At 40.4% G+C, this 25429-nt stretch overlaps 1 protein-coding gene across 4 annotated transcripts in view; it reads left to right on the forward strand.

Annotated features, from left to right (window-relative positions):
* Npr3 (natriuretic peptide receptor 3) overlaps nt 1–15626 on the forward strand; it is a 68043-nt gene extending 52417 nt beyond the window's left edge. For 3 of the 4 annotated variants that reach the window (XM_076857354.2, XM_076857355.2, XM_076857352.2), the window contains 4 exons: nt 5644–5738; nt 7562–7697; nt 9223–9310; nt 10337–15626. In XM_076857354.2, coding sequence (XP_076713469.1) covers nt 5644–5738; nt 7562–7697; nt 9223–9310; nt 10337–10448 — 431 coding nt within the window. In that variant the 3' untranslated portion in view covers nt 10449–15626. The remainder of the gene's footprint in view (nt 1–5643; nt 5739–7561; nt 7698–9222; nt 9311–10336) is intronic. The other variant, XM_076857353.2, reaches the window with a different exon arrangement.
* The last annotated feature ends 9803 nt before the right edge of the window (nt 15627–25429 follow it).

Consider the following 25429-nt stretch of genomic DNA (forward strand, 5'->3'; position numbering starts at 1 on the left):
CTCTTTCTCTCTGTTGATCTGTGGGACCTTTCGATGTCTTGCTTTTCCTAGTTTTAAAGTATGGATAAAAATCAAGATCAACCTACCTTATAGGCTTGTGAAAAATTAAATGAAATTAGGTTATGTGGATGTGCTTTGAGAAGGTCCCACCAAAATAGGAAATATCTTCTTGTCTTCTGATTATTTAGGTAGCAACTTTATGCTTTTTCAATTTACATTGAACACGAGCTTCATTCCCAGCAGGACAATCAGTTTGTGAAGAAATTACAGGTAGACATTCCTTGTTCAGACTGTGTTGGTTTTTGCGACGCTCTGAAGACACTGCTGTTGTGGTTAATCCTGGTGATTAAAGATGGTGTGCAGGTCCACCTGGGCCCTCTGCTTTTATTTACTTTTAAAATGGCTAATATTCTCCTTCTCTCTCCCCTACCCCACTATTTTTTTTGGTACTGGGGCTTGAACCCCAGGCCACTTAACCACTGAGCTACATCCCCAGTCCTTTTTATCTCTTTATTTTGAGATAGGATCTCACTAAATCGCTTAGGAACTCACTAAGTTGCTGAGGCTGGCCTCAGACTTGCAACTCTTCTGCCTCAGCCTCCTAAGTTGCCGTAGTGTTGCTTTATTAAAAATAGAGAAGTCTGAGAACAACAGCAGCGGTGGGGAGGCCTATAGCCTCAACACTCAAGCAACCTCATTTGACATTTACAAATTATATACGAATGAGACTTTTGTTGGCTAATAAATTTAAACAGTACAAAATGAAAAGTTAAAGCTTTCCTTTCCACCGTAGTGCTCTTTCCCCAATGCCATCAATATCAACAGTTTCCTATGTGCTCTTGTCTAAAATTATGCCTTCTGCTTGCATGTATACTTTACACAAACGGATCATATGGGAACGTCATTTTTCATCTTACCATTTTTCTGCTTGTATGTCAAATAAAAGAATTTTTCTTATGAGAACTCATAGATCCAACATACAATGAGAATTATATATTATTCCACCTTATGTCTGTACCAGAATTTCTTTACTCAACTTTTAAGTGTTTACAGTTTTTGCTGTTATACAATATGCTATCACAGGTTTCTTGCCCATTTTAGTAAATTTTTGTGACTGTTTTCAACAGAGAACATGCCTAGTTGTGAGATTTCTGGGTCTAAAAATACTTTGGTGCTTTATAAATTGCATTAGATATTGCCAAATTGTCTTTCAGAAAGGTCTACTAATCTATATTCTGCCAACAATGTACAGAAGAGTACAGATTTCCTCTAACCTCAAAAAAGCAAAAAAATCTAATATGGGAATATTCATTCATTGATTCATTTGACAAACATCCTCTGAGAACCTACTATGTACTAGGCAGTATTCAAGGTGCTGAGGATTTGCCAGTGAACTAAAAATGTTCCCTGTGATCAGTTGAGCTTACACCAAGAGGGAGGAACAGAGAGTTAAAAGGCATTCCATTTCAGGGGTTATGAAGTGAAGCAGGTAGGGAGGTAGAAGGAGCTGGTTCAGTGGTCAGGGAAGGCCTGCCTGAGTTGGCAGTTGGTAGAGACTTGAGAAGGGGGAGAGGTTATGGAGCTGTTGAGGAGAACCCTGCAGGAGAAGTAGCAATTGCAGAGAGCCTCACTGCCCCCAGTTACAAAGTGCAGTGTCCCCTGAGGATCAGGGAGTCTGTGTGACTGACTCCCCCTGAGTGGGCAGTGTGATAGGGGTCAAAACCAGACAGCCTGTGGACCCAGATGCCTTGCTGAGGAACTGGGCTCCATTTGGGTGATTTGGAAAGGCACCCATGGGTTTAGAGTGATAATGATCTGCATTATTTATTGAAATAAACTGTAGTATTGCTGAGGGGCTTCTTCTGAGAACCATTAACATAAGTGCAGATGAAAGGACCAGGGATCAGGTACCCTCACACCAGCCACTGACTGATAACCTCTGTCCTTTGGGCTACTCTTTCTTGACCTGCTTGGTCAGGAGGTTGGACTAGCTGATGACTGGCAAGGACCCTTCTCCCAGTTCTACGTTGTACTAACTCTTCCTTTGGCCCTTTCATGGATTGGGGCATGCAGATGCATGTCTTCGTAATCACACTAGTGAAAAATCTCAGCATCAGGAACAACCAAGTCCAGGTTTTGGGCACTTTTTATTTTTTCCCCATGAAGGCCTCCTAGCCACTCTACGGCCTCACCTCATTCTTAGTCATTACAAAGGTTAGGACAGAAGGAAGGGGTCAGGCTCCATTTAGTGTTGTCTGGGGAGTAGCCATGGTGGCCATTGGTGGATTTCATTTTTCCATGGTGGTTTCAATGAATGCTGTGTCTTACTTGAAACCAGAGTGACATCTCCTTTATTCTGGGCTGATAGTCGGATGTGAGTGAGTAAGTCTCCAGAGTGATCTTGCTTTACCTCTCACTGCTTTAGCTGAGGAGCTGAGATCAAATAGGGTGATTCAAGGGGCACATTAGGACAAAGTCGAATTTCCCAGAAGCTGTACACAATACGCGGAGAAGCCCATGTGTGGGGACACAACCTTGGTCGGCCACATCCCACTTGTAGCTGTTACTCACTCCTGGTGTGGTCATCTGTTCTTGGTCTTTTGACAGAGGGACAGAAGCCAGAGTTGGGGGATGTTGGAGGGCACCACTGAGGGAGGTCGTTAGGGAAGGGCAGGTGCCCATGGTGGTTGGAATATAGTTTTTTAGAGCCAGGGCATGGGATGGATTTTCCTGTGGGCCATCTTGATTAGATATTTCCTTTCCAGAGTGGGGTCTACACAATATGAAATGAATCCTGAAACAATCCTGAAACAATCAATTGTCTAGTTTGGTCTAAAATTAGCATCCCGTATGTCCAAATGTAAAGACAATTGAAGCCAAGATAAGTTTTGGGTTTGAATGGTTTGCAGAGCCTTTTTATTTGCTAAACAATGATCCATTTGAGGGTAGGCCCCCAAAGAACGCTAAGATATCTATATGAAGAAAAACCTTAACCTTCCTAAAATTAAAAACAATTTTAATTTTAGTGGTCATGGTAAGTGATCATTAAGTTGTCAAGGTAAAAATACTCTGGATGTTATTTGACAAATTTGGATTTTATTACCACGAACCCTGTGATCAACTCTCAAGACTTTCAATAAATGGCTTGGGAAGAAGCTGAGTTTCCTCTGTGTGAGAGGTCAGAGTGACAGGGTAAATAGGACTGTGGCTCAGACCTTGAGCTCCGTCCACTACAGGCAAATAGAAATGAGGGAGAAGGTCTTATTACTCATGGACAGGAAAATTCTGCTGTCAGCCTGACAATCTCGCCTTATGTTCGATACTCTCAGGTGAAATCTCACTTTGCTAATTGGCCATCCTGAGGGTTCTCACCCCCTTTCTTGGCAGAATTGTCAAAACTTAAAGGTGTAATGAGGTCTTGGATTACTAGGGCCACCTTGCTTTATAAAATACTCTGAAAAACACTTAGCAAGACACACCCTCTCAAACACCTCTGCAGAGAAAGATAAATGGTTTTGGATAGCCAATATCACACACACACACACACACACACACACACACACACACACACAGCATATTTATTGCTTAAATGTTTAAATGTTTTATAGCCTGTTAAGGATACATAAGTTGAAGATAGGTGTATTCTTTATAACCAGTCTATATTAAGAAGACAAAAAATCAGGATGAATGGTAGCTCCATTCTGTTTCCAGCAAAGTAGACCAAAGTCTGGAAAAATCAGTGGACCTTAAAACCACAGCCCAAAGGACAGTAAACCCAAATACTTGCCCTCTCCAGACCACACCAGAGGATGGAACTTTCCCTTGGGATGCTTTTCCCCAGACAACCATTTTACTGGAGCCATCGGTACTTCCCAAGAGACCCAAATCAATCGAAATGCCAATTAAGAATTACATGGACTCCCCCAAAATAAGAGAAATAGCTTTAGTTAATCAGAATGTGGCTGATGTAAGCATTCTCCAACTTAGTGAATGAAAATGAGAATACAGATGTATTTAATATCAGCTCATCATCGCTGGCTGAAGCAAGTGTGTGTTGTTTTCTCCACTCTACATTCCAGCCTTACCTCTACTGTACCCCTTCATGCACATGGGCCATCTCTCCGGAAACCTCACAGTTCCTCTGGTTCTTCTTGGCCTCTCTGCCTTGGTAAATACAAATAGGCCAACCTTTCTGCCTATATACTCACACTACTCAATTGCTGCTTGTCTCAATTGCTACTTCCTCCCATGTACCTATAAAATCCCTGCTCTTTTACTGAATCCCTTCTCATTCTCCAACTCAATGAGCTAGTTCATTCTCTGAGAGATTGGGCATGGTCAGGTGTTTTCTGTCTGACCTCAAGCAAAGTAACAATAATAGTAATTATAAGATAAATACAGGATAAGCATCTTTAATTAAAATATCTGAAATTCAAAGTGCTCCAAAATCCGAAACTTTTTGAGTGCTGAAATGACACTGCAGGTGGAAAGTTCCTCACTGTGAAAGTTTGTTTCATGCACAAAGTTATTTAAAATATTATGTAAAATTAACCTTCTGGCTATGTGCATCAGATGTCTATGAAACATAAATGAATTTTCTGTTTAGATGTGAGTTCCATCCCTAAGATATCTCACATCTTATATGCAAGTGTTCTAAAATATGCAAAACCCTGAAACCCAAAACATTTCTGGTCCCAAACATTTGGTAAAGAATCTCAATCTGTAGTATTAGCAATAGTGATAGTTATAACACCAGAAGGAAACACCTAACTTCTCTTAAATATGTGTCAGAGTGCTTTACCTGTTTTATCCCATGTCATCATCTCTTCTGCCCCTCGGGAGGGAAGTGTTATGATACTTGTTTTACACTTGTGGTGACTGATACTCAGAGGGATAAGTGCCTTGCGCAAAGGCAGGAAATGTTAATGCTGGAATTTAGTGCAAGCAGTTAGACTCTCAGGTGAGCCAGCTAAATCCCCAGTTTAGTCTGTCCCTCTCTTGAGCAGGGAATGCGTCTGATTGAAGTTGGCCTCAGCTGCCATACTAATTCAGCACCTAGTCACCTTCCAGACACGTGGATAAATAATGAGCCCATCAGGATAAAGAAGAATAGTGCTTCAGCTATTGGTTCTGATGACTCATGAAGGAGCCCCTCTGCTTTCCTGTATAGGAAAGAAGCCTGTTTCAAGCATGTTCATGGGGTCTTGGGCCTGGAATGATTTTTCTTTGGTAACATTTGTCCAGTGATAATGGAACCTATGAAAAGGCTGTGAATGTACCCCACCTCCACTGCCTATTCAGCCATTTTTTAAGAAAAATTGATAAAAAACTCAGGAATAAGCATTCTGCTTTCAGGATTAGTCTTAATCTTTTTTTTTTTTTTTTTAACCATACTCTCCAACGAAGATCATTTATTTCTCTTTCTTTTCATTTTAAATGGAGAAATGTTAAGAATTTAGGAATGCAGACACAGATGAAATTACAATGTCTTTCCAAATGCCAACAAAAATGCTGAAGTCTGATGAGATTCCCTGTGGCATGAATTTGTTTAAAGAAATCCTCTCAATTCATTTTCTGGTTCTTCTTGGCAGACAGAGGTATTTTAAGTAACCAACTTGGAGTTCCTCACTTCTTGTCCTGCAGGTATTGCTGGGCAGGTCTCCATAGATGCCAATGGAGATCGGTACGGAGACTTCTCTGTGATCGCCATGACGGACGTCGAAGCAGGGACCCAGGAGGTGAGCAAATGAGACTTCTGCATCTATAGCTCCTTCTGCACATGGGGACTCCAAGAGTGGATTTGTCCTGGTATCCAAAGAGCTGTCCCCAAAGCAGCCCTCAGATGCAAAGGAATTGAATACATGGGAGTTTCCAAGTAGGGAGAGCTCACTGTTGGTTGAGGGTGTTGGGGAGGACGTCAGGAAATGATTCCATGTTTATTCTCCCTGGGGAAATCCAAACTTTCAAGTGATCAAGAATCACATGGAGTCCTCTGCAACAGGGGCATTGGATGAAAGAGGTAAAGTGAAACTGTATTTGTCCCTTAGATTTTGGGGTTTATGTGTGTGTGTGTGTGTGTGTGTGTGTGTGTGTGTGTGTGTGTGTGTATGAGAGTGGTTGGTTATAAATTCTACACATGTTAATATTTCAAAAGATGGTATAGTTTCAGGATAGCATCTGAAGTGAAAAGATGAGTCTGATGCTTACTGGGGGTGTGAGCTCTCTATCTCAGTTTTTTCAGCTGTAACATAAAAATCATAATAGCTTCCTTGCTAATCTCACAAGACTGTTGTGAGGACCAGATAAGATGAAACCTAGAAAAGTACCATACACACTTGGTAATAAATATGTGTATAAGAATTTTACAAACATGTGATGTTCCAGCAATTTAATGCCACTTCCCCTGTGTTTCTTTGAAAGTTCTTGCCCAGGGTCATTGCTCTTGTTGCCCTTTATGGTCTTGGCATGTGGAAACTGTTGTTTTCTCCCTGTACAGATGTGCCTGGTCTTTGTGCAAGAGGCACAAGGCAGCCAGAATTACCTTCACTGCTTACCTTTTTGGTGGTTTGGGTCTCATCTGTAGTACAGTGTCCTCCTCAAGGAAAGGTGGGAAGTAATATTCCATCATGGTCCATTGTGAGGCTGCAGGTGTGGGAGTATAAGGAACTTGGTAACAGCTTGGTGCACATTAGTGATTGATATTATTTTAGTAAGGATCTAGAACTCTTTTTATTGTGACCCCATGTAGCCTGTGAGAGCCTGCTGGACCCCAGTCAGGAGAGAGAGAGAGAGGAGCTATCCCCAGCTGCCTAGAAGCCATGTGCCTGTGCTCAGACAAAAGAAAGATGAATTCTGAGAACCCAGTGGGAGGGTACTCCCAGATCCTGGCTTGGGGAGCTGGTTGGTCATCTTAACCAGAATCCAAGGGGTGACCCTGAAACTGAACCAGGAAAAAGTAACTGTTTTCTAGGGGCTCTAGGACACAACTGAAAGAGTTCAGGTTGGTAATGAGGCTAGAAAAGGGGTGAATTTACTGGAGAGGAGAATGTGATCCCCAAAGGACTTGCCTTTCAACCGAATGAGGCAAAACAGGATGTTCTTAAAAGATACTATTTAATGCTTTAATTATATGCTAAACTAAATGAGGGGTAGCCTGGGTATTCAGTGACCCATGGCTTTCCTGCACTCCTCCCTGAGATTACTGGGGCCTTACAAATGGCTGATTGCATGGCTGCTCTGTGGCAGGTAAGTGAAGCAATGTCCTGTCAGATGAGCAAGGAAAAGGCCATGAATTCCAAGATCACTGTTTTTGTGTGGAGGGGAGAACTCTTCTCTTTTCACTTGGTAGTGTAACTGCAGAATACCAGGAACAGCTCCTGCTGTCACTCCCACAAGAGGTGAATTGATGTGAGGGGCTGTGTGGCTTCCTTGGTACTGGAGGCATTTAGTTCAGGCTGTGCATTTTTTGGGGTGGTAATGCAAGGCTGTGAGCTTAATGTCTGTTTTGGAAACAGATACCTTTGACCTTTCCTTTTGTTAATTTTTTTTTCCCTTTTGGTAGGTTATTGGCGACTACTTTGGAAAAGAGGGTCGTTTTGAAATGCGTCCTAATGTTAAATATCCTTGGGGCCCTTTGAAACTGCGAATAGATGAAACCAGAACTGTGGAGCATAGCAATGGCCCTCCTTGCAAATCGTGTAAGTTTAGAGACTTAATCTGCTGTGTGTTTCCTCCTCTCAGTCTCAGGATTGTGCAAAGTCTCACGTGCAGGTGTTCTGTGGAAGCTCCTGTTCTGAAAGTTTCCATTTCTTTTTTTTTTTTTCTTGATGTGAAAAAGCACATGAGAACAGTTCACAAACTGGTGCTTATCTTTATTAGAGGCTTCTAGATTTTTCTTCTCTTCCATTCCCCTCTTCCAAAATAGTAGAAGCCTTCTCCTGGTTTTACATCTCTTATTGTAACCTTAGTTATTTGAGGTTTCCACTTTCAGGTGAAATCAAAATGTCAATCACTAAACTCTGTGCACTTATTCATCTATCATAAGAGTCATAACAAGTCTCATTTGGATTTTTGGTCTGTAGTTATCCTCCAACTCCTCAGAATCAAACTGATAGTGCCTTTTAAACACCTGAAAATTTAATAAATTGCCAAATAAGCATGAAACATTTATTTATGAAAAGCCTCTGTACATAAACAAAGATGCAAATGGATATTTTTATGACTCATGTAGGAAGGAAAAGCATCAAAAACCATCATTTTAGACCCTTTACGGCCTGGTGATACAGAATCAGGTGGGGATCCATCTTTCAGGAAGATTTATCATTTTAGGTGGATATACGTACGCTCATTATTTTTTGGGCCCATTTGTTTTTCAAATTATAAAGATTGTCTATCCAGGCAATAATTATGGAAAGGAATCTAGGAAGAACTGTATGTGCTAAGTTTCTGAAGTTAGTAGACCTGGCTCTGATTGCTTACCCTCATTACTTGCGCTGGTTTTTTTCACCCTCGGAGTATTCCCTTAACTCTTTCAAAGCCTCACTTTCCCCATATGTAAATGAAAGAAATGTGCCCAACTCTTAAGTCTTCTGTATGGGGACTAAATGAGACAATACTCCAAAGGCCTTATGTTAAATTCTGTATGTATGAGCTAGTTATTTATCATTTTTATATAACTAGGACACTACCAAACAGGATTATTTCAAATTATGATTCACCTTTTTCCAGAGTTATATAGGACATTTTGACATGGAACTCTGGCTTTTGTGAGAGAATATCTAAAAACAGAACCCTGCCCCAGTGAATTTTTCACCAAATCTTCTAGCGCCTTTAAGTGTTACCATCCATCTGTGAAAAAAAAAGAGGTGCTGGGTCAGCGCCGTGGTCTACCCAGTTGTCCTTGACTATCAACTTTAAAGAGTGTGGATGTATCTGAAGTCTTTGATTTCCAGTTTTCCTCAGATCCTTCTAGAATTTGTTTCAGTTGCCATTCTGCTCACTGTCGTGCAGCAGTATGCTTATCTAGTGCTTTCCCAAAAGCGTTTCTTAAGCTTTACACTAAGCAAGGAAACAAAGAAACCAGGATCTCCTAGGAACTTTTTTTCTTACAAAGAAAGGAAATTTTGCTTTGAGAGGGAGATTGAGAGATACTTTCCAATGAATGAAACTTTCATTTCTATCATTTTCTCAAAATGATCCCTGATTATCTGTTTCTTTTTCAAGCAGGTGGCCTAGAAGAATCAGCAGTGACGGGAATTGTTGTGGGGGCCCTTCTTGGAGCTGGTTTGCTAATGGCCTTCTACTTTTTCAGGTAGGAACAGTTTTTATAAAGTCAAGAGTCACTCCCTTTACTGCCTCTGCCAATTATCCTTGCACAGTGCTCCTTGTGATTTGTCTATATCTTTCTTTCCTCCAAGAAGCTTGGAGGTTTAAAGATCCAAGCTATTCTTTTAGTGTGACCTGGGCTTGATGGTCAGTGGGTTAACGAAGTGGGTACTGGGGTCACAAATTTCTGTTGTAATGACCCCCAACCCCCGGGGCCAGAGACCTGCTGTGATCCTTTGACCACAGATATTCTGACAAGCATTCCTGGCACTCACCAAAACCTATGAATAGAGAGGGAATCTGGACAGAGGGTGCAAGGGACTTCCCTGTGTGCAGGCATCCTTCAATTCAGAAATAGGTGCCTGTGTTTGCCTTCCTCATGAGGAGAAGGAGTCCGAGCGCTTGATTCCTTGCTCTCGGGCTGCTCTGTGCGCTGTACTTGGAGAACTCGCATGCTAGGTTACCACAGTGGCTAAGCCCCAAGCCCTGTAAAATTGTATTCTGTTCATGTGTCCAAGGTGCTGATTGCTTCACTCTGCAAGGCGGTCCATTCCTTTGTAATCTCTGACGGCTGGGTCTGTGTCATCAGACCTAAGATTTCTTTACTTCTGCATGGAATTGTAACTCCCAGTGTGTGTGACCCTTTATGGAAACAATTGTACTCCTGTTCCTTTGGTCACAGTACCCTTCATCTGATGCTATCTGGAGCATATCCTGGGAATTAAGCATTCTCTGTGGCAGAATGGACAAGATCTCACCCACAAGGCACCCAGGGAAGAAGGGGAAGGCTTGTTCTATGGTCTTTAGGAGAGCATGCCAATTTTTGTGCTTGAATAGAGACATAACGCCTTGGGGCACACTACTTTAATCTCTGACCAGGGTTTCATATTCTGTCACTTCTCATTTATCAAACCAAACCCAGATGTCCCTTGAGGGCATTCTCTGTAAGAGAAACCATAGTATTTTGTAGCCAGCGAGGTTTTATTACTACATTTACTTTCCCTTTACCCAGGAAGAAATACAGAATAACCATTGAGAGGCGAAACCAGCAAGAAGAAAGTAACATTGGAAAACATCGAGAGTTGCGGGAAGATTCCATCAGATCCCATTTTTCAGTGGCTTAAAAGAAGCCTTCCTCCCCGCCCACCCCCTCTGCTTGAGATTCTTAAGCTGGGATGAAAGACATCCATGGAACAGAAGGGGTGTTCTTGAAGAATTCATTCTTTTAAGCAGTTAGTCATTTTGTCTTAAAATTTCTTTAGAAGCTCAGGAACTATTATTAATCACCATCGGCCTCCTAGCCTTTCATCTCATGACAAAGAAATATAAGGATATAACGTCACTCTGTTAAATGTTCATACTGCTTGGAGGGCATAGGATTAGATTTGTGTTTTTACAACCTGCTGTCTCCATATCTGGATGGTTTCTGGGGACACATCACACAAGGATATAAAAATGTGGTTTTCTTAAATGAAATGTTTTGTAGCTAGAATAAAATCATTTTTATAAGTAGAATATTCTTGGAAAGAATTTAACACCCAATGAGAGGAAACTGTAATGAAAAAAATTTGAGGTTGGAAATACAGTGTCCGTCTCTCTGGAGCTGGAGGACAGGTTGTGGTGGAGCAGGACTCTGTCCAACGTCTACATTCAGGTCTGACTTCATATCTCGAGAAAGGATCCTCCCTGTCTCTCTCAGTGTCTCATAAAAGCTACTCTGGAAAGTTGTAAATATTAGTGAGGTAGGAGGGTTTTTACAAGAAAAGCAAGTCTGAAATGTTTCTTTCTTTTTTTTATGTAAAAAAACCTATTTCACACTAACATTTTATTTTTAAGTATTTTAATCTTATATTTTGGTATTAGAAAAATGTGTCTATTTTTTCATTTTGAAGATTAAATTTCACTTATATTTTAAATGAATGGGTAAAGTGTACAACAAATCAATGATGTTGAAAGATACTTCTCTTCTGTTTCTATCTTGGCCAATTTGCTGCTTTAATCACAGAGAGCTAGAACTGTATTCAGGTTATAGACACTTACAGGAGTCATAAATTTCCAAAACCATTTTGCATTTTTGACTGCGTTAAGTGCAAATCATTTCAGGGTTATATCCCTTCCAATTCTGGCTAGATTATGAGTTTCAAGATCAGGAAGGAAAAGCTATTTAGAATTAAACAGAGTTTTATAAAGACAGGTAGCGGTTTTTCCTCAAGAACAACTAAATAGAGAGAGAATTTGACAGTAAGCACAGAAATGAGAAATTGAAAAAAACACATACATGATATTTGCCAAAATTCACAGTGGTGATTTTGGCTAAAAGAGGGCATCTAAATGTCCACCATGTCCGCTTGCAGTCAACTCCATAGAGCTTCATGGCCACCCCCTAAACACCTGTGTTAATGAGTGGGTTAGGTGCAGACATTAGGAATTTTGGAGAAGGAAAATAAGTACTTATTGGGTATCTATTTTGCATCCATGATGGTGCACAGAGGTTTAAACTAAGGTTGCCAATTTCACTTATCATACGTGGAAAAAATAGACAGTGGGGGAAGATGGGTGGCTGTCTGATGAGTGTTCCATCTTAGTTATGCCACCAGGGTTCTTCCTTAGCCACAGTTTGAGGATCTGAAACATAGTTTTAAAAGTCATTTTCATATCTGTAAAGGCCACAGACAGGAATCTGAACAGCTCCTCGGTGGTGGTGGTGGTGGTGGAGCGAAGGTGAGTGTGGAGGCAAGCTGAGTGGGTGCAGCATGTCCTTGTCCTTAGCCTGAGCCTGCTTCCCCAGGGGACTGCTCTGTGACTCACAATTCATCATCCCAAGGGAAGGAGTATTTCTGCATGGGCCAGTTTTCCCTCTATTGTTTAGAAAATGGAATGCAGGTTGCTGGGAGGGTGTGGAAGATGAATTAATAATAGTCACAGAAACAATGACAGTTGTAGGTGCCCATGCTGAATGCAAAGGAAAAAGTGCTGAATTCTAAAAACAATGGGGAAAAAAAGAAGTCAAGAAAGGCAAACTCCTGAAATCCGGATGTAAGAAGATTGAGAAGTAAAACACAGGAAAGCAATGTTTGATGGCTATGGGGTCCCCAGAGCCAAAACAGAGGTGAGGAGGGATCGCATCTACCTTAATTATGTGAATCAGAGAACTGATTTCTCTTTAACTCTTTCTTTTCAATGGTGTTTTTCATATATTTTAGAGATACTCATTTTCTATTAATTTTTATTTGGTGAGAACATTTACCTTCCAAACCTAGGTGCTTACTACTCTACCTGGTTGCTGTCTTTGGTTATAAACACTTCTAATCTTTTAGTGTGTCCACAAACACCAACATTTTTAGAGTAAATATCTTTTTTTAATACTTCAGATAGAAAAGTAGTTCTAAATTTAATATTGTATCCCTAGATAAGATCTTAAAGACAAGTGAGAATTTAATCTTCTAAAAATGGCAGGACAGATCACAAGGTTTTTGGTATGTGGAAATCATTCTGGTTGCTTATTTACATCTTATTGTTTTTTCTTCCTTGAAATCTTCATATGAATTACTCCATTAAGTTCTGAAAGCTCCCCAGTGGGAAACCTTTGCTAAAAGTATAGATGTTTGGCCCAGGGTTGTCCTTCATTAAGATCTCTAGAGGTTGTATTTTGGGACTTAAATTCCTAATTGTTAAGCAACATCTTGACAACTAGTCATTCATACTCTGCCAGTAGCCACAAATTATATAATAAAATAAATAGGGCTTTGGTTCTTAAAATAAAGTTTTACCTTGAAATCCAAGGTGTTCAGATTTCAAAAGGGATATTTTATCAGTATTCTTCATCTGGTCACATATAAGCTCACATTGATACAGGTCAAAATGAGCATATACTCTTTGATGTTAGAAATAAGTGTAGATTTTATGCCTTTATTATTGTCTTAGATTTTGGAGGGTGGGAGAGGAACTCAGAAACAAAAACTTTCCCCACATGACAACTTGTATCTGGAAAGAACTTCCTGCATAGAGTCCATATTTTCTTGCAGCCTGATCACAGGTTTTATGAGGAAGCCCCTGGAAATTGCATTTGTCTGAAGAGTCATCAACTTGTTTTTCTCTGAACCACAGATATGGCTCCATAGGCTTTATAATAGTTCTCTAAATGTCAGAAGCCACATTTAATGGAGGGAGGGGAGAAATGTTTGGAAAGAACAAATGCCTCCTTTTCTCCTTCCTAAAGTTCAAAGACTTTTGCTTTGGAGTGCCAATCACGTCTCCCTGTTCACAGGCTTTGAGGACCATTAATTAGCTCAAGGCCCATGTGCTTTCTTTGCCCCTATCTTATCACTTTTCTTCTGGTTGGGACCGATTTGGGGCCTAAGATCTGCTGTGGGCAGTGAAAATCAAGGCCAAGGTAGACCTCACACACAGACAGCCGTGGATTCAGAATCAGGTCCAGTGGCATCGTCACCTTCCTGTAAGTGGGCACATGCTGGCTATTTGTGGAAGTCTCTTCAGGAGACTGAGTGGAATACTAGGCTACCAGTATTAAGGGAGTGTTCATAAATTGGAAGGAGCAAGTGTCTGTGTTTTTGGGACACAAAGAACTCTGATGCTGAATGGATGCAGTCCTCAAGGCAAGTGCCAACCTAAATTAGGCTCCTTGATCTACGTGTCATAGGTTTTGTTTAGTTACACCCTGTGGTTCAGAGCCTCCTAAGGAAGCTGGTAATGAGTTCAATTTCTCATTCAGTGGAAAAAACTGAAACTGTTTAAAAACACAGGATATGTTTAGGGGCAGCTTGGAATCAGAGGGAATGAGATGGTGATATTCAGAGGGATGAGTTTCTTTTTCAGTTTGTCTTAGAATTGAAGAATAACCAACAATTTAGTCCCTCTCCAATGGCCACACTCAGTAGGCACTTCATCCCACCAACAGAAATGGAAGAGTGTAGCTTTGCAGGCTGTCACTCTCTTTATACCCCAACCCCACCCTCCATCCGTTTTGGCTGAAAAGATATGTCAGCATGTGGGAACTTGTGAACAGGCCTCCGTACATCCTTAGAGGGAAAATGGCAAAATAATGCTGGTTGTAAGAAGGTAGCTGGCTTTTCATCAGAACCCTATACTAACTAGACCACACATGCCCGTCACAGTTCAAGCCTGTGATATGCATCAACTCCAACAAGCCTGACTTTGGTTTTCAGCATGCAGATTTCACAAATATCTCTTGCAGGCATTTACCCCATAGATCGACTGTAGAATTAAAATAACTTTCAAAAGGTGCTGGGTTGGAGTTTGTTCAAATTTCTCATTAACCACTAATGTCAATTCATACCAAAGGCAAAGCATGCTACACCAGATGATGCTGTTATGTTCATGTAATAAGATACTTCAAACACCGTGGAAGGATTTCAGTGGGAACTGAGTCTCAGAAGCAAAAAAATCCATATATTATAATAGCTCTTTGATGTGTCAGGTGTAGGATGATTCCTAGTGGAGAGATTTGAACAAGTAGAATAAAATGTTTCATTGCTTTGATTCATGTTTGAAGACTTAAATTTCTATGCACAAGGAAGAAAGACTCCACTTACTACACAATGTGTAAATTGTGTAAATTATAACACAAGCTACCAAATTATTTTTCATTTGCTATTAGAACAAAGCTGTTAAAATACATAATTAATATTGGACAGAGAAGGCTAGGAAAGGGGCGAGTTTGGATTTTGAAATGGGGTGCCTTATTTATTAGTCAGTGCCAAGATCTGAAAATGTTCAGTGTAATGTAAGACAGCAAGAAGTGCCCCCTCAACAGCATGGAGATGCTGTGAGTTTGAAGACTGATATATCCGGGAAGGGGAGCTTTGTTCCCTGTGCATTAACGAAACCAAGAAGATATAGGATAGATATAGTTGAGTATCAATTCTGTGGCCTTCGTCTCCTAGACCATATCATACATTGTTAACATAAATATAGCACTACCAACCAATACAATCTACTACAAATCTGGTAGAGAAGTAAAAGTGAAAGCTGCACAAGCCACACACAGTTTATTATTCTAATGTAAGTAGAACTATCTGCATATAATGTGATTTAATTTATTGTTGTTTTGTGTAGAAAATGAGAATTAATGACTGTGGATATAACCCGTTTTGTATAATATATTTTATTTCTGGTGCAAACTGGTCATTTAAAATATACCTACTTCATTTTGTGTTTGGATATAAATGTGTATGTGTTCTTGTAAATGTTTATATTAAGCAAGAATGCCACGTACTCAGAGTATAACAATGTGTTCTCATTAAAAAAATACAACCACAGAAGCCTTTCCCTGTGTATAATTCAACCAACATACACTACACACATCCATATGTGAATAATCTGTTTTCTACCCTTTGGGGGCTTTCTATTTTAGGATTAGTTTAAGTGGAAGATCAGCCAGTGGGCCTGATGGATGTTTGAATGATACCCATGAAAGGACTCAAGAATTTCTGCTCAGCAAAGGGAAATTTAAAGAAATAAGAATATTTTATTTAAATAAGGGACAGACCTTGAATTAGCAGGTAAAGGAAGAAAGCTTCATGAATAATAACCACTCTCTTGAGTCTGTGCAGATGGAGAACACTCATGGTTCCAGTTGACCTCATTGACTCATGCTATTATGTCCATCTTCCACTTTAAAGAGATTGCAGTCTATTTTGTCATTATCAAGAGCTCCCCAGGTTCCTGAGTGTTAAGCAGAGTAACTGACCTCTAGCACCTTTAGCTGCCTCTGGGTGGCTTCACTTTCTGAGAAGTTACTTATGACTTCCTTTAAATACGTAGCAAGTCCTATGGTTGGAGCAATCATCCCCTGGTCCTGCTGCTGTCACCACTGAGGTCCCCATCATCAACACCACAGCTTCCACTTATACTGTGTCCACATTTGATATTCTGCAGCTTCCATGACTCTCCTAATCTCAAAAAAGCTCTACTTTATTTGGGGACATTAGTCATCTCAGGGGTTATGATGGGTGTGTGTGTGGGGGGCGGTCTACAGATGTATTTTGTTGGGCAATGTTTAGAAAAATATGGAATTTGAATGTCAGCATGGGGAAAGTGCTCTCCAATTTTCCCAAGTTCCTACTCTCCCAATGTTCTTAGATCCAGACTTCTTCACTAATTTCTATGACAACCTTGGGGCTTGCAAACTCATAAGTATGGCTAACTGGGCAAACGTGGGGCCATGTGCCATCTCTCTTCTTGCCACATATTCTTTTAGCATCACAGATTTCAATCTGCCTATGTCCAAAGAATTCCCTGGCAGTGTAGATTCATTTCTCTCCCTTTGGCTTCTTGGTTAAATACTGACCCCAAAGCAAAATATTTCCTCCACAAAGAACTATTACTCAAAAAACTCCCGAGGGTTCTGCAATGTTAATACTCACTTCATAATGTTTCTGTTTTCTGAAATCAGATTTTCTTAAAACCATTCTTCAATGGTTTCCCGTAACAAAAGCCATAGAGCTTCAATCCTGCTCTTCCATGGGCCAGCTCTGTGATTTCCACACACCACAGGACCATTTGGAGCCTCAGTTTTCTCCTTTGTACAGTTATAAGGATACTAATTCCTTTGTGGGATTTTGGGGCAGTGCCTAATATGTATCAAAACAGGAAGCCATGAAGATCTTCATGAGGGAAACCCTACAAGTGCCCCTCGACTTCCTGGGCTTTGGATCAAGATTGGCTCATCACTAAGGCTCTGAGGGCTTATTTTTCATGACCATAGAGCAGATTCACATCCTTTCCAATCTTTACCCTTATTCCACAGCCGAGGACACAAGGCATACACAAGATTGTGGGGGTGGGCCCCTAGCAAGGGGCTCAAGTGGATGGCACGGATCTTCTGCTGTGTGCTGGCCTAAGACCTGTGTCTCACACAATCATCACCACCGCCCTGCGAAGCCGCCACTGTGGTCATCTCTGAGACATGGAGTCGTTAGATAACTCACCCTGGTCATCTACCCAGGAAATGATAGAGCCAGGGTGTGAGAATAGGTACTCTAGCCCAAGAGCCCAGGGCCCTGTCTGCTCTGAAGTACACACCTTACCCCTTGTTTTGTATCCCAGTGACTTAGAAATTTCTATTGGTAAATCCCTGATTGCTGGCTCTTTTAAGGCCCACACAAAACCTGTGTGCTGGGCCAGATTTCTAATAGATCATCTCTATTCTTCTTTGAGAAATCTCTCATACTCTGACTATAGTCAAATTATTAACAAGTCACCCTCAGACCTAAACCATTGGCAAAACAAGCATCTCTTTCCTTGGAAGATTTTCATAGCTTCCCCCCCATCCCATTTTTTGGTCTTGTAGCTAAATATTCTATTCTATTTATTTATTTATTATTTTTTTCTAATTAGAACTGACAATAGAATGCATTTTGACACATCATACATAAATGGAGTGTAATATCTCATTTTCCTGATTGTACATGATATAGAATTTTTCATAGTTTTTCTTCAAAATGTTGAGAAATGTTTTAACCAAATGTTTCTCAAAATGTTTTAACTGTAATTATAAGCAGCTTCTATGGCAAAACATCTTGATTTCTTATCTTATTTTAATAATGGCAATAATGATAGTGATGGTAATGTGCAGACACTTCAGAGGTAGATCATTCTAAACTATGGAATGGAACCTTTCTTTCCTTCTTTCTTTCTTTCTTCCTTCTCTCTTTCTTTCTTTCTCTCTCTCTCTCTCTCTCTTCTCTGTAAGCCTTTTCTAAACTTAGCTGCTGTGGCTTAAGAGAAAAACAGAAAAGCCCAAATCCTTCTCATTTCTACACAGCCATGATCCTGTATCTTCTCATTCAAGTAAGCCTTGGCTCAAAGCTATTTTTAGATCTTATTTAAAAATTAACTGGCATTCTCTGGTTCTTCTCCATCATATAAAAGAAATGAAATCCTCTGGTGGTGTGCTGGAGCTGACCCACACCAGCTTATGAGAACAAATGCTGAAGTCTTCAGGAATTTTGTGAGCTGGTTGATCAACAAGCTTTTCTTAAAAAAACAAAATTACAAAACCTCCATTAAATTTGTGAAAAATCAAGGTAATAAAAATTCAAAATATTATTTGCTGCTTATTTGACTATGTTTTCCTATGACTATGCTATGGAGTTTTTTTTTTTTTAACTTTTACTGTGGAAATACCTTCCTTATCTCAGTGGGTGCTGTGTATTTCTTCCCAACTCCGTGTCCAGTGATGTCACACTGGTGTCTTGGAATTGGTGCAAGTATTTATGTCATGGGAACCAACAAATGCTATACAACAGGGCACATTCCCTGCACACCTGGTGGTTAGGGATTGAGCAGAAAACTGCTGTCTACCATTCTCTTCTTTTTAGGTGGACACGACTCAACCCATCAATGACACTTGTATTTCACAGATAAGGAGATTAATATTCTGGGATGTTAGGTGATCTGTTCAAAGTCTTACACATTACAAACGGTAAACCCAGGACTGGAACCCAGGGCTTCAAAACCATACCTAGTCGTAGTTACTTTAGAGAATGAGGGATACCCTAAAAGAAAGGTTTCAGGAGAAGCTTCCCAGCTTCATGATGCCTCTGTTGTGAGGGTCTGCCAGAAGATCAAAGATTTTGATTCCTGTAACAGACATCCTTAAAATATCAAAGGACTTTTGTGGCCTCAATTGAAAATCCTACATTGTTATCTCACCAGAAACCCTCAGTATTTTAGTGAAATTAGTGTGTGCACTGCTACTTGGTGATGCTAAAGGATGAGAAATATTAGGAGTCTGACAGTTGGAAGCTTTTCTGTGAATCTGCCAGGCCTCTGACTTCCTAAGTTTACAGTGCCCTCCCCACACCACACAGCACACAGGGCAAAGTTGGAAACATGATAAAAAGTCTAGAAAATAAAAATTCAGTGCAAAGTGATTGAGTCACTTTGCATAGGTCTTCCAAGTAAGCTGAGTCCAAACCTTTCTGACATTTGAAATACAATATTTGTAATATAGAACTAATCTAAGTGCATTCATATCAGATAAATTTCTACAGGCTTCCTTGAGTAATGACTACAATTTCCTTAGAAAATTTAGATTCAGCCTGAGCCTTCATTTTGGAAACCATTTGTCTTAAGTATACAATCCTCAGAGGCCAGCCATAGTCTTTTAAAAAATACTCTTATAGTGAGTGTTTCTTAATAAGTGTTTTTTAATTTCATTCAGATAAAATTTATAAAATGAATTGATAATATGACTTGGCTCCTATTTCTAGGATATCCTTGGCCTAGTCCAGCTACCATCCTCACACTGACATTTTTCTCTCTCACCTCCCTGGCCAGACATGCTCAGTGTCTCCATAAGCATCACATTTGTTCTTCCAGAATGATATTTCTACTCAAAATATTGTTTTACACCCAACATCTCACAACTCAAACTTCATTTTCTACCTTAGAAACTCAGGTACATTGAAAATGTTTCCCTCAACAACCACAACAGTGCAAAAACTTGAGGGTCTAGCGGCAATGTTATGCTAAATAAAGAAGGGCAGAGAACATTCTCCATGCCATGCCGTAGACTTGGGTTTTCCAGTTGCAACGCTTTCTTGATTTTCTAAACTATGAGTGATGCTTTCTTCTATACAGATGAAGGACTGTGAAAGGAAAGAAAGGGGAACGATTCCATCTAGGGCTTCATCAGAATCCAGGGCTTCATCCACCTCTGGAGAGTTTGTGGCCATTTGGTGGTTGGTAAGATTTTCCTCATCACTATCATTACATTCAAATGGATAGTGGGCAGTGTAGAGACGTTATGTTGTTTAGCACAGAACATGCAATGAAGAAAAGAGAAGATCTTTCCAGACAGATTTCCTACTATTGGGCTCATAGCGCTGTAGAAGATACAGAGTCCGGGCATGTCCTTGCTCACTGGAAGCCACCCTCTCCCACTTCACTATATTCACTGAAGAGCGTTCCTGAAGTGAGCTGGACTTCTCACCCCTTGCTTGGAAAGCCCACGATAACTCAGCTGTACTGGTCGGTCCCCACAGGCTTCATTCTTTAAGTCCCTTTTGAACATGCATGGGAGACATTCCTGCAGCCTACTTAGGAAACTATTTCTTGAGGAACGATCATCACATTTCTGAAAAATTATGATGGCAGCTGATCCAAAATCTTGGCCTTGAACTCCAGCCAATGTTTTCTTGACTCCAATGTGTCCTGCCAAAACAAAGTAATTGCACAGCTGACAGAACCTCTCTTGTTACCTCTTAGGAATGACCATAATTTACAGCCGGCAATGCCGATGGGGGTCTCCCGGTGAATACACAGCTACTCTGATGCGTATCAGTGAGTCATCTCAGGGCTGACTGACCTTCTCATATTCACCTTCTCAGGGAAACACGGAATTCCTTGTTTGTGGAGAAAGAAAAGCCAGATCAGGAGCTCTGGTCTTACTGGTCGCATGTGCTCCTTTCCCCTTCCAAGTGCCTGCTGGTTCCATGCCCTAAGAGTTTGCTGCCATTTCCTCTGAACTCCAATTCACATCCCAGGTGCTGGTCCCAGACTTGAGGTGGCCAACACCAGACTGTCCCTATAGAGATTTGTTGACGGTCGGACATCATGTTTGGCTTTAACAAAAGGCAAAGTCCTTCTTTCTAAAAGGAAGAATTGTTTCATTCTCTGAGAGAATATTTTAAGATTTACTATTTTTTTTAAGGCAAGGTAGATTCTGGGCTCAGTCTATTTGGGGTTATAGATCCCAGAATCTAGAAGCCTTGGAATGGGGCAGGCAGGGAGAGCAGAAGATGAACGTCTGAACCTCATGGGCCCAGGCAGCGCATGAGAACAGAAAATTCTAAATCATGAAATGCTGCCAATGCTGAAGGGTCCCGAGGATCTGTTATTGTAGTTATGGGGCTTAAAATGTCCTCCACTTTCTAATAGAGATAAGTGTATCCAGAAGATGCACTGAGGTAAGTTCACTGTATTCTTCCTCAGGACCGGCCAGTAGGAAGAAAGATCTGCAGCTGGTTTCAACCAGGAAAATAGCAGTCCTCTGGGGTCACCCAAGACAGACACTCCTCGTGGCAAATTTTCTCTGAAACATTCATTCTGTTTCTGCATCGCGGTTAAGCCCAACTTATGAATTCTGAAAACTGGCAAACTGTCCCCCTCATACCTAGGGCAGTGACCCTCTGGCCCATGCTTTTATCACTCATGTGTGCTAAGACCTAAAATTTGGGGCTCCTGGAGTTTTCCATTAATTTTCCAACAAGCTCAGCTATGCATTTAAAAGGATGTTTGTTAGTGTTTATCCAGTGTGTTGTAGTGAACATTCCCAGGTATTCACATTGTCCTCACTGCCAGCAACAAAGTCTTCATCACTGGAGTAATTGGAACGAGTTCCACAATGGACGTCCTCTTGCACCATTAACAGGAAGTGTCAGGCATGGTGCAATCCTGAATCATGGTCTGAGAGGTAAAATGAGTTTTCCTATGGAGTCATCTGGAGCTTTGTGATGGGTACACTGGGTCACATTTGGTTGTGGGGCTCCTGGGTCTGGTGCCTGGACCACTTGATTGAGCCTGAGCCTTCTATTGCTTAGACTTCCCACCTGGCGCCTGTTCGTGTCTCCAGGCTGGACTACTGGTCTCTGCTTCTTGGGTTCTGACCACAGACTGCCTTATGTTCAGTTCTTTTTTGCCTTGTCTTTTCTCTCTTGCTGTTTTTGAACCATTGCCATGCTCTGGTCTGCAGAAACATGCATAGCCTTCTTTGGATGACACACCTGACCCCAGGCCTCCTGCAGGCTGAACCCACTCTTGAGTTTTAGTTTCTGGTTGTTGTATTTTCTCTTGGTCCTTGACAGAGGCAAATAATATTTAGATTCTGCTTTGAAAGTTCAAGTAGTATATAGAAGAGAAGAAGTATATAGAAGAGAGAGTGCGTCTGTGGTACCAAGAAATACAGATCTGCCAAATCATTTGGGACGAGGAGACCTCAAATTAGCAAAAAGGAGAACTTACATAAGTCTGCTGAGGAAAAACCTATATCAGCCCTTGAACTTCTCACAAATTTTGGAGGTCACACAGCAATACATTCTTGATCTCCCACTAGCTTTGATCTCCATACACCTCTGACATGTGGGTTATAAAGATAACAGCTTCCTAGGTTATTTTTCAGGGACTTGAAAATGCTTTTGCTGAAAACACAGACTCTTCCCTTGGGCCTGCAGATGTCCAGTGGGTGACTGGAATGAGTGAAAGTCCTGGCGTCTGCCTTCATATTGTGTCTGCCTCTTTTACTGCCTTAACTTTTGGGCGAGAGCCTACTCAGCTCTGTGTATAGACGTGTTAAACAGTTGAGAAATGTTTTGTCTGGATCTACAACATAGGAAAGCTAGACTTGCCTAGCTTCTCTTCTCCCTATTCAAGGTCAGAAACACCTACCAGTGGTTATGATCAGAAGCACCAGACCTTGAAAGGAGTGAAAAGAGGTGGTATTTGAGTTCCCAGAAACTCTATTCCCAAGAATAGTCTTCCCCCTTATTAGCCTCTCTCTCTCTCTCCCTCATTATTCCTATCCTGTACCTATAGACCCTCCACCCCCCTGGAGTTGGGAAGTTGATTTGTAAGCAGAATTACCACTTCTCCACTTATTGGCCGCTGAGTAAAGATCTCCTTTCTCTGCAACATTCTTCTCTTTGACTTTGGTTTTTCTATGGAATGAGCTTCCAGATCTCAGGAACAATACCTCTTGCATTCTAAGGTTATTATTTTGGCTGTATCTTTATTTACACTTTGTAGCCCAAATAGTGCCTAGTTTCTGGGAGGCACAGGCAATCTAGACCCTCTAACACTCTGTATTCCTCCCCAAACTCATTTTTCTGTTGTTTATGAGGACATCTTCAACCCAGTCTTTACTGAAGTTAGTTGCCAGTGAAGGTATTGGTGACGCTTCCTCCCTTTCTCTCTCTCTCTCTCTCTCTCTCTCTCATTATGTTAAAAAGTATAACATAAAGTTTACCATCTTAACCATTAAAGTTCTTTAAAAAAATTGTTCTAATTAGTTACACATGACAGTAGAATGCATTTTGACACATAGTACACAAATGGAGCGTACCTTCTCATTTCTCTGGCTGAATATGATGTAGAGTCATGCCAGTAGTGTAATGATACAAATATATGGGTAATAATGTCTGTCTCATTTCACTGTCCTTCCCATCCACACATGCCCTCCCCTCCCCTCCCCTCACTCCCCTCTGCTCAATCCAAAGTTCTTTCATTCTTCCCCACCCACCCACGCCCCATTATGGATAAGCATCTGATTATCAGAGAAGTCAGTCTTTGATTTTTTGAGTTTGGCTTATTTCACTTAGCATGATATTCTCCCACTCTATCCATTTACCTGCAAATGCCATAATTTCATTTGCTGAGTAATATTCCATTGTGTATATGTACCACATTTCCTTTATCCTTTCATCTGGTGAAGGACATCTAGGTTGGTTCCATAGTTTAGCTATTGTGAATTGGGCAGCTATAAACATTGGTGTGGCTGTGTCACTATAGTATGCTAATTTTAAGTCCTTTGGGTATAAACTGAGGAGTGGGATAACTGGGTAAAATGGTGGTTCCATTCCAAGTTTACCAAGGAATCTCCATAGTGCTTTACAGAGTGTTGCACCAATTTGTAGTCCCAACAACAATGTATGAGTGTACCTTTTTCCCTACATCCTCACCAACACTTATTGTTGCTTGTATTCTTGATGATTGCCATTCTGATGGCAATTATCTCAGAGTAGCTTTGATTTGCATTTCTCTAATCATTAGAGATGATGAATATTTTTTTCATATGCTTATTAATCGATTATATTTCCTGTTCTGTGAAGTGTCTGTTTGGTTCCTCAACCCACTTATTGATTGAGTTATTTGGTTTTTGGTATTGTTTTTTGAGTTCTTTATATATCCTGGAGATTAGTGCTCTACCTGAGGTGTGTGTAGTAAAGATTTTCTCCCATTCTGTAGGCTCTGTCTTTATGTTAATTGTTTCCTTTGTGAGAAGAAGCATTTTAGTTTGAATCGATCCCATTTATTGATTCTTGATTTTACTTCTTGTGCTTTAGGAGTCTGATTAGAAAAGTCATTTCCTAAGCTGACATGGTGGAGATTTGGGCTACTTTCTTGAATTAGTCACAGGGTCTCTGTTCAGGTGCCTAAATATTTGATCCTCTTTGAGTTGATTTTTATGCAGGGTGAGAGATAGAGGTTTAATTTTATTTTGCTACATATGGATTTACAGTTTTGCCAGCACCATTTGTTGAATAGTCTATCTTTTCTCCAATGAATGTTTTTGGCACCTTTGCCTAGTATGAAATAACCATATTTATGGGGATTTGTCTCTGCATCCTCTATTCTGTACTATTGGTCTACATATCTATTTTGGTGCCAATACCATGCCTTTTTTTTTTTTTAACTGTTGTTCTGTTTAAGTTCTGGTATTGTGATGTCTCCTGCTTCACTCTTCTTGCTAAGGATTGCTTTGCTATTTTGGGTCTCTTATTTTTTCCAAAGAAATTTCACGATTGTTTTTTCTATTTCTATGAAGAATGTCTTTGAAATTTTAATAGGAATTGCTTTAAATCTGCTTAACACTTTTGGTAGTATGGCCATTTGGACAACATTAATTCTGCCTATCCATGAATATGAAGAGATCTTTCCATCTTATGTTCTCTTTGATTTTTTTCTTTAGTGTTCTGTAGTTTTCATTGTTGAGGTATTTCACCTCTTTTGTTAGTTGATTCCCAAGTATTTTATTTATATATACATATATTTTTGAGGCTATTGTGAATGGAGTAGTTTTCCTAATTTCTCTTTCAGTAGATTCATCACTGATGTATAAGAATGAATTTGATTTATGGGTGTTGATTTTACATCCTGCCACCTTGATGAATTCATTTATTAGCTCTAGAAGTTTTCTGGTAGATTTTTTTTTTGATCTTCTAAATATAGAATCATGTCATCATCAGATAGTGATAGTTTGTGAGTTTTTCTTCCTATTTGTATTCCTTTAATTTCTTTCTTTTGTCTAATTGCTTTGGCTAGAGTTTCCAGGACTAGAAATTAT

The sequence above is a fragment of the Callospermophilus lateralis genome, chromosome 5, assembly GCF_048772815.1.
Source record: "Callospermophilus lateralis isolate mCalLat2 chromosome 5, mCalLat2.hap1, whole genome shotgun sequence".
In the NCBI taxonomy this organism is placed as follows: Eukaryota; Metazoa; Chordata; class Mammalia; order Rodentia; family Sciuridae; genus Callospermophilus; species Callospermophilus lateralis.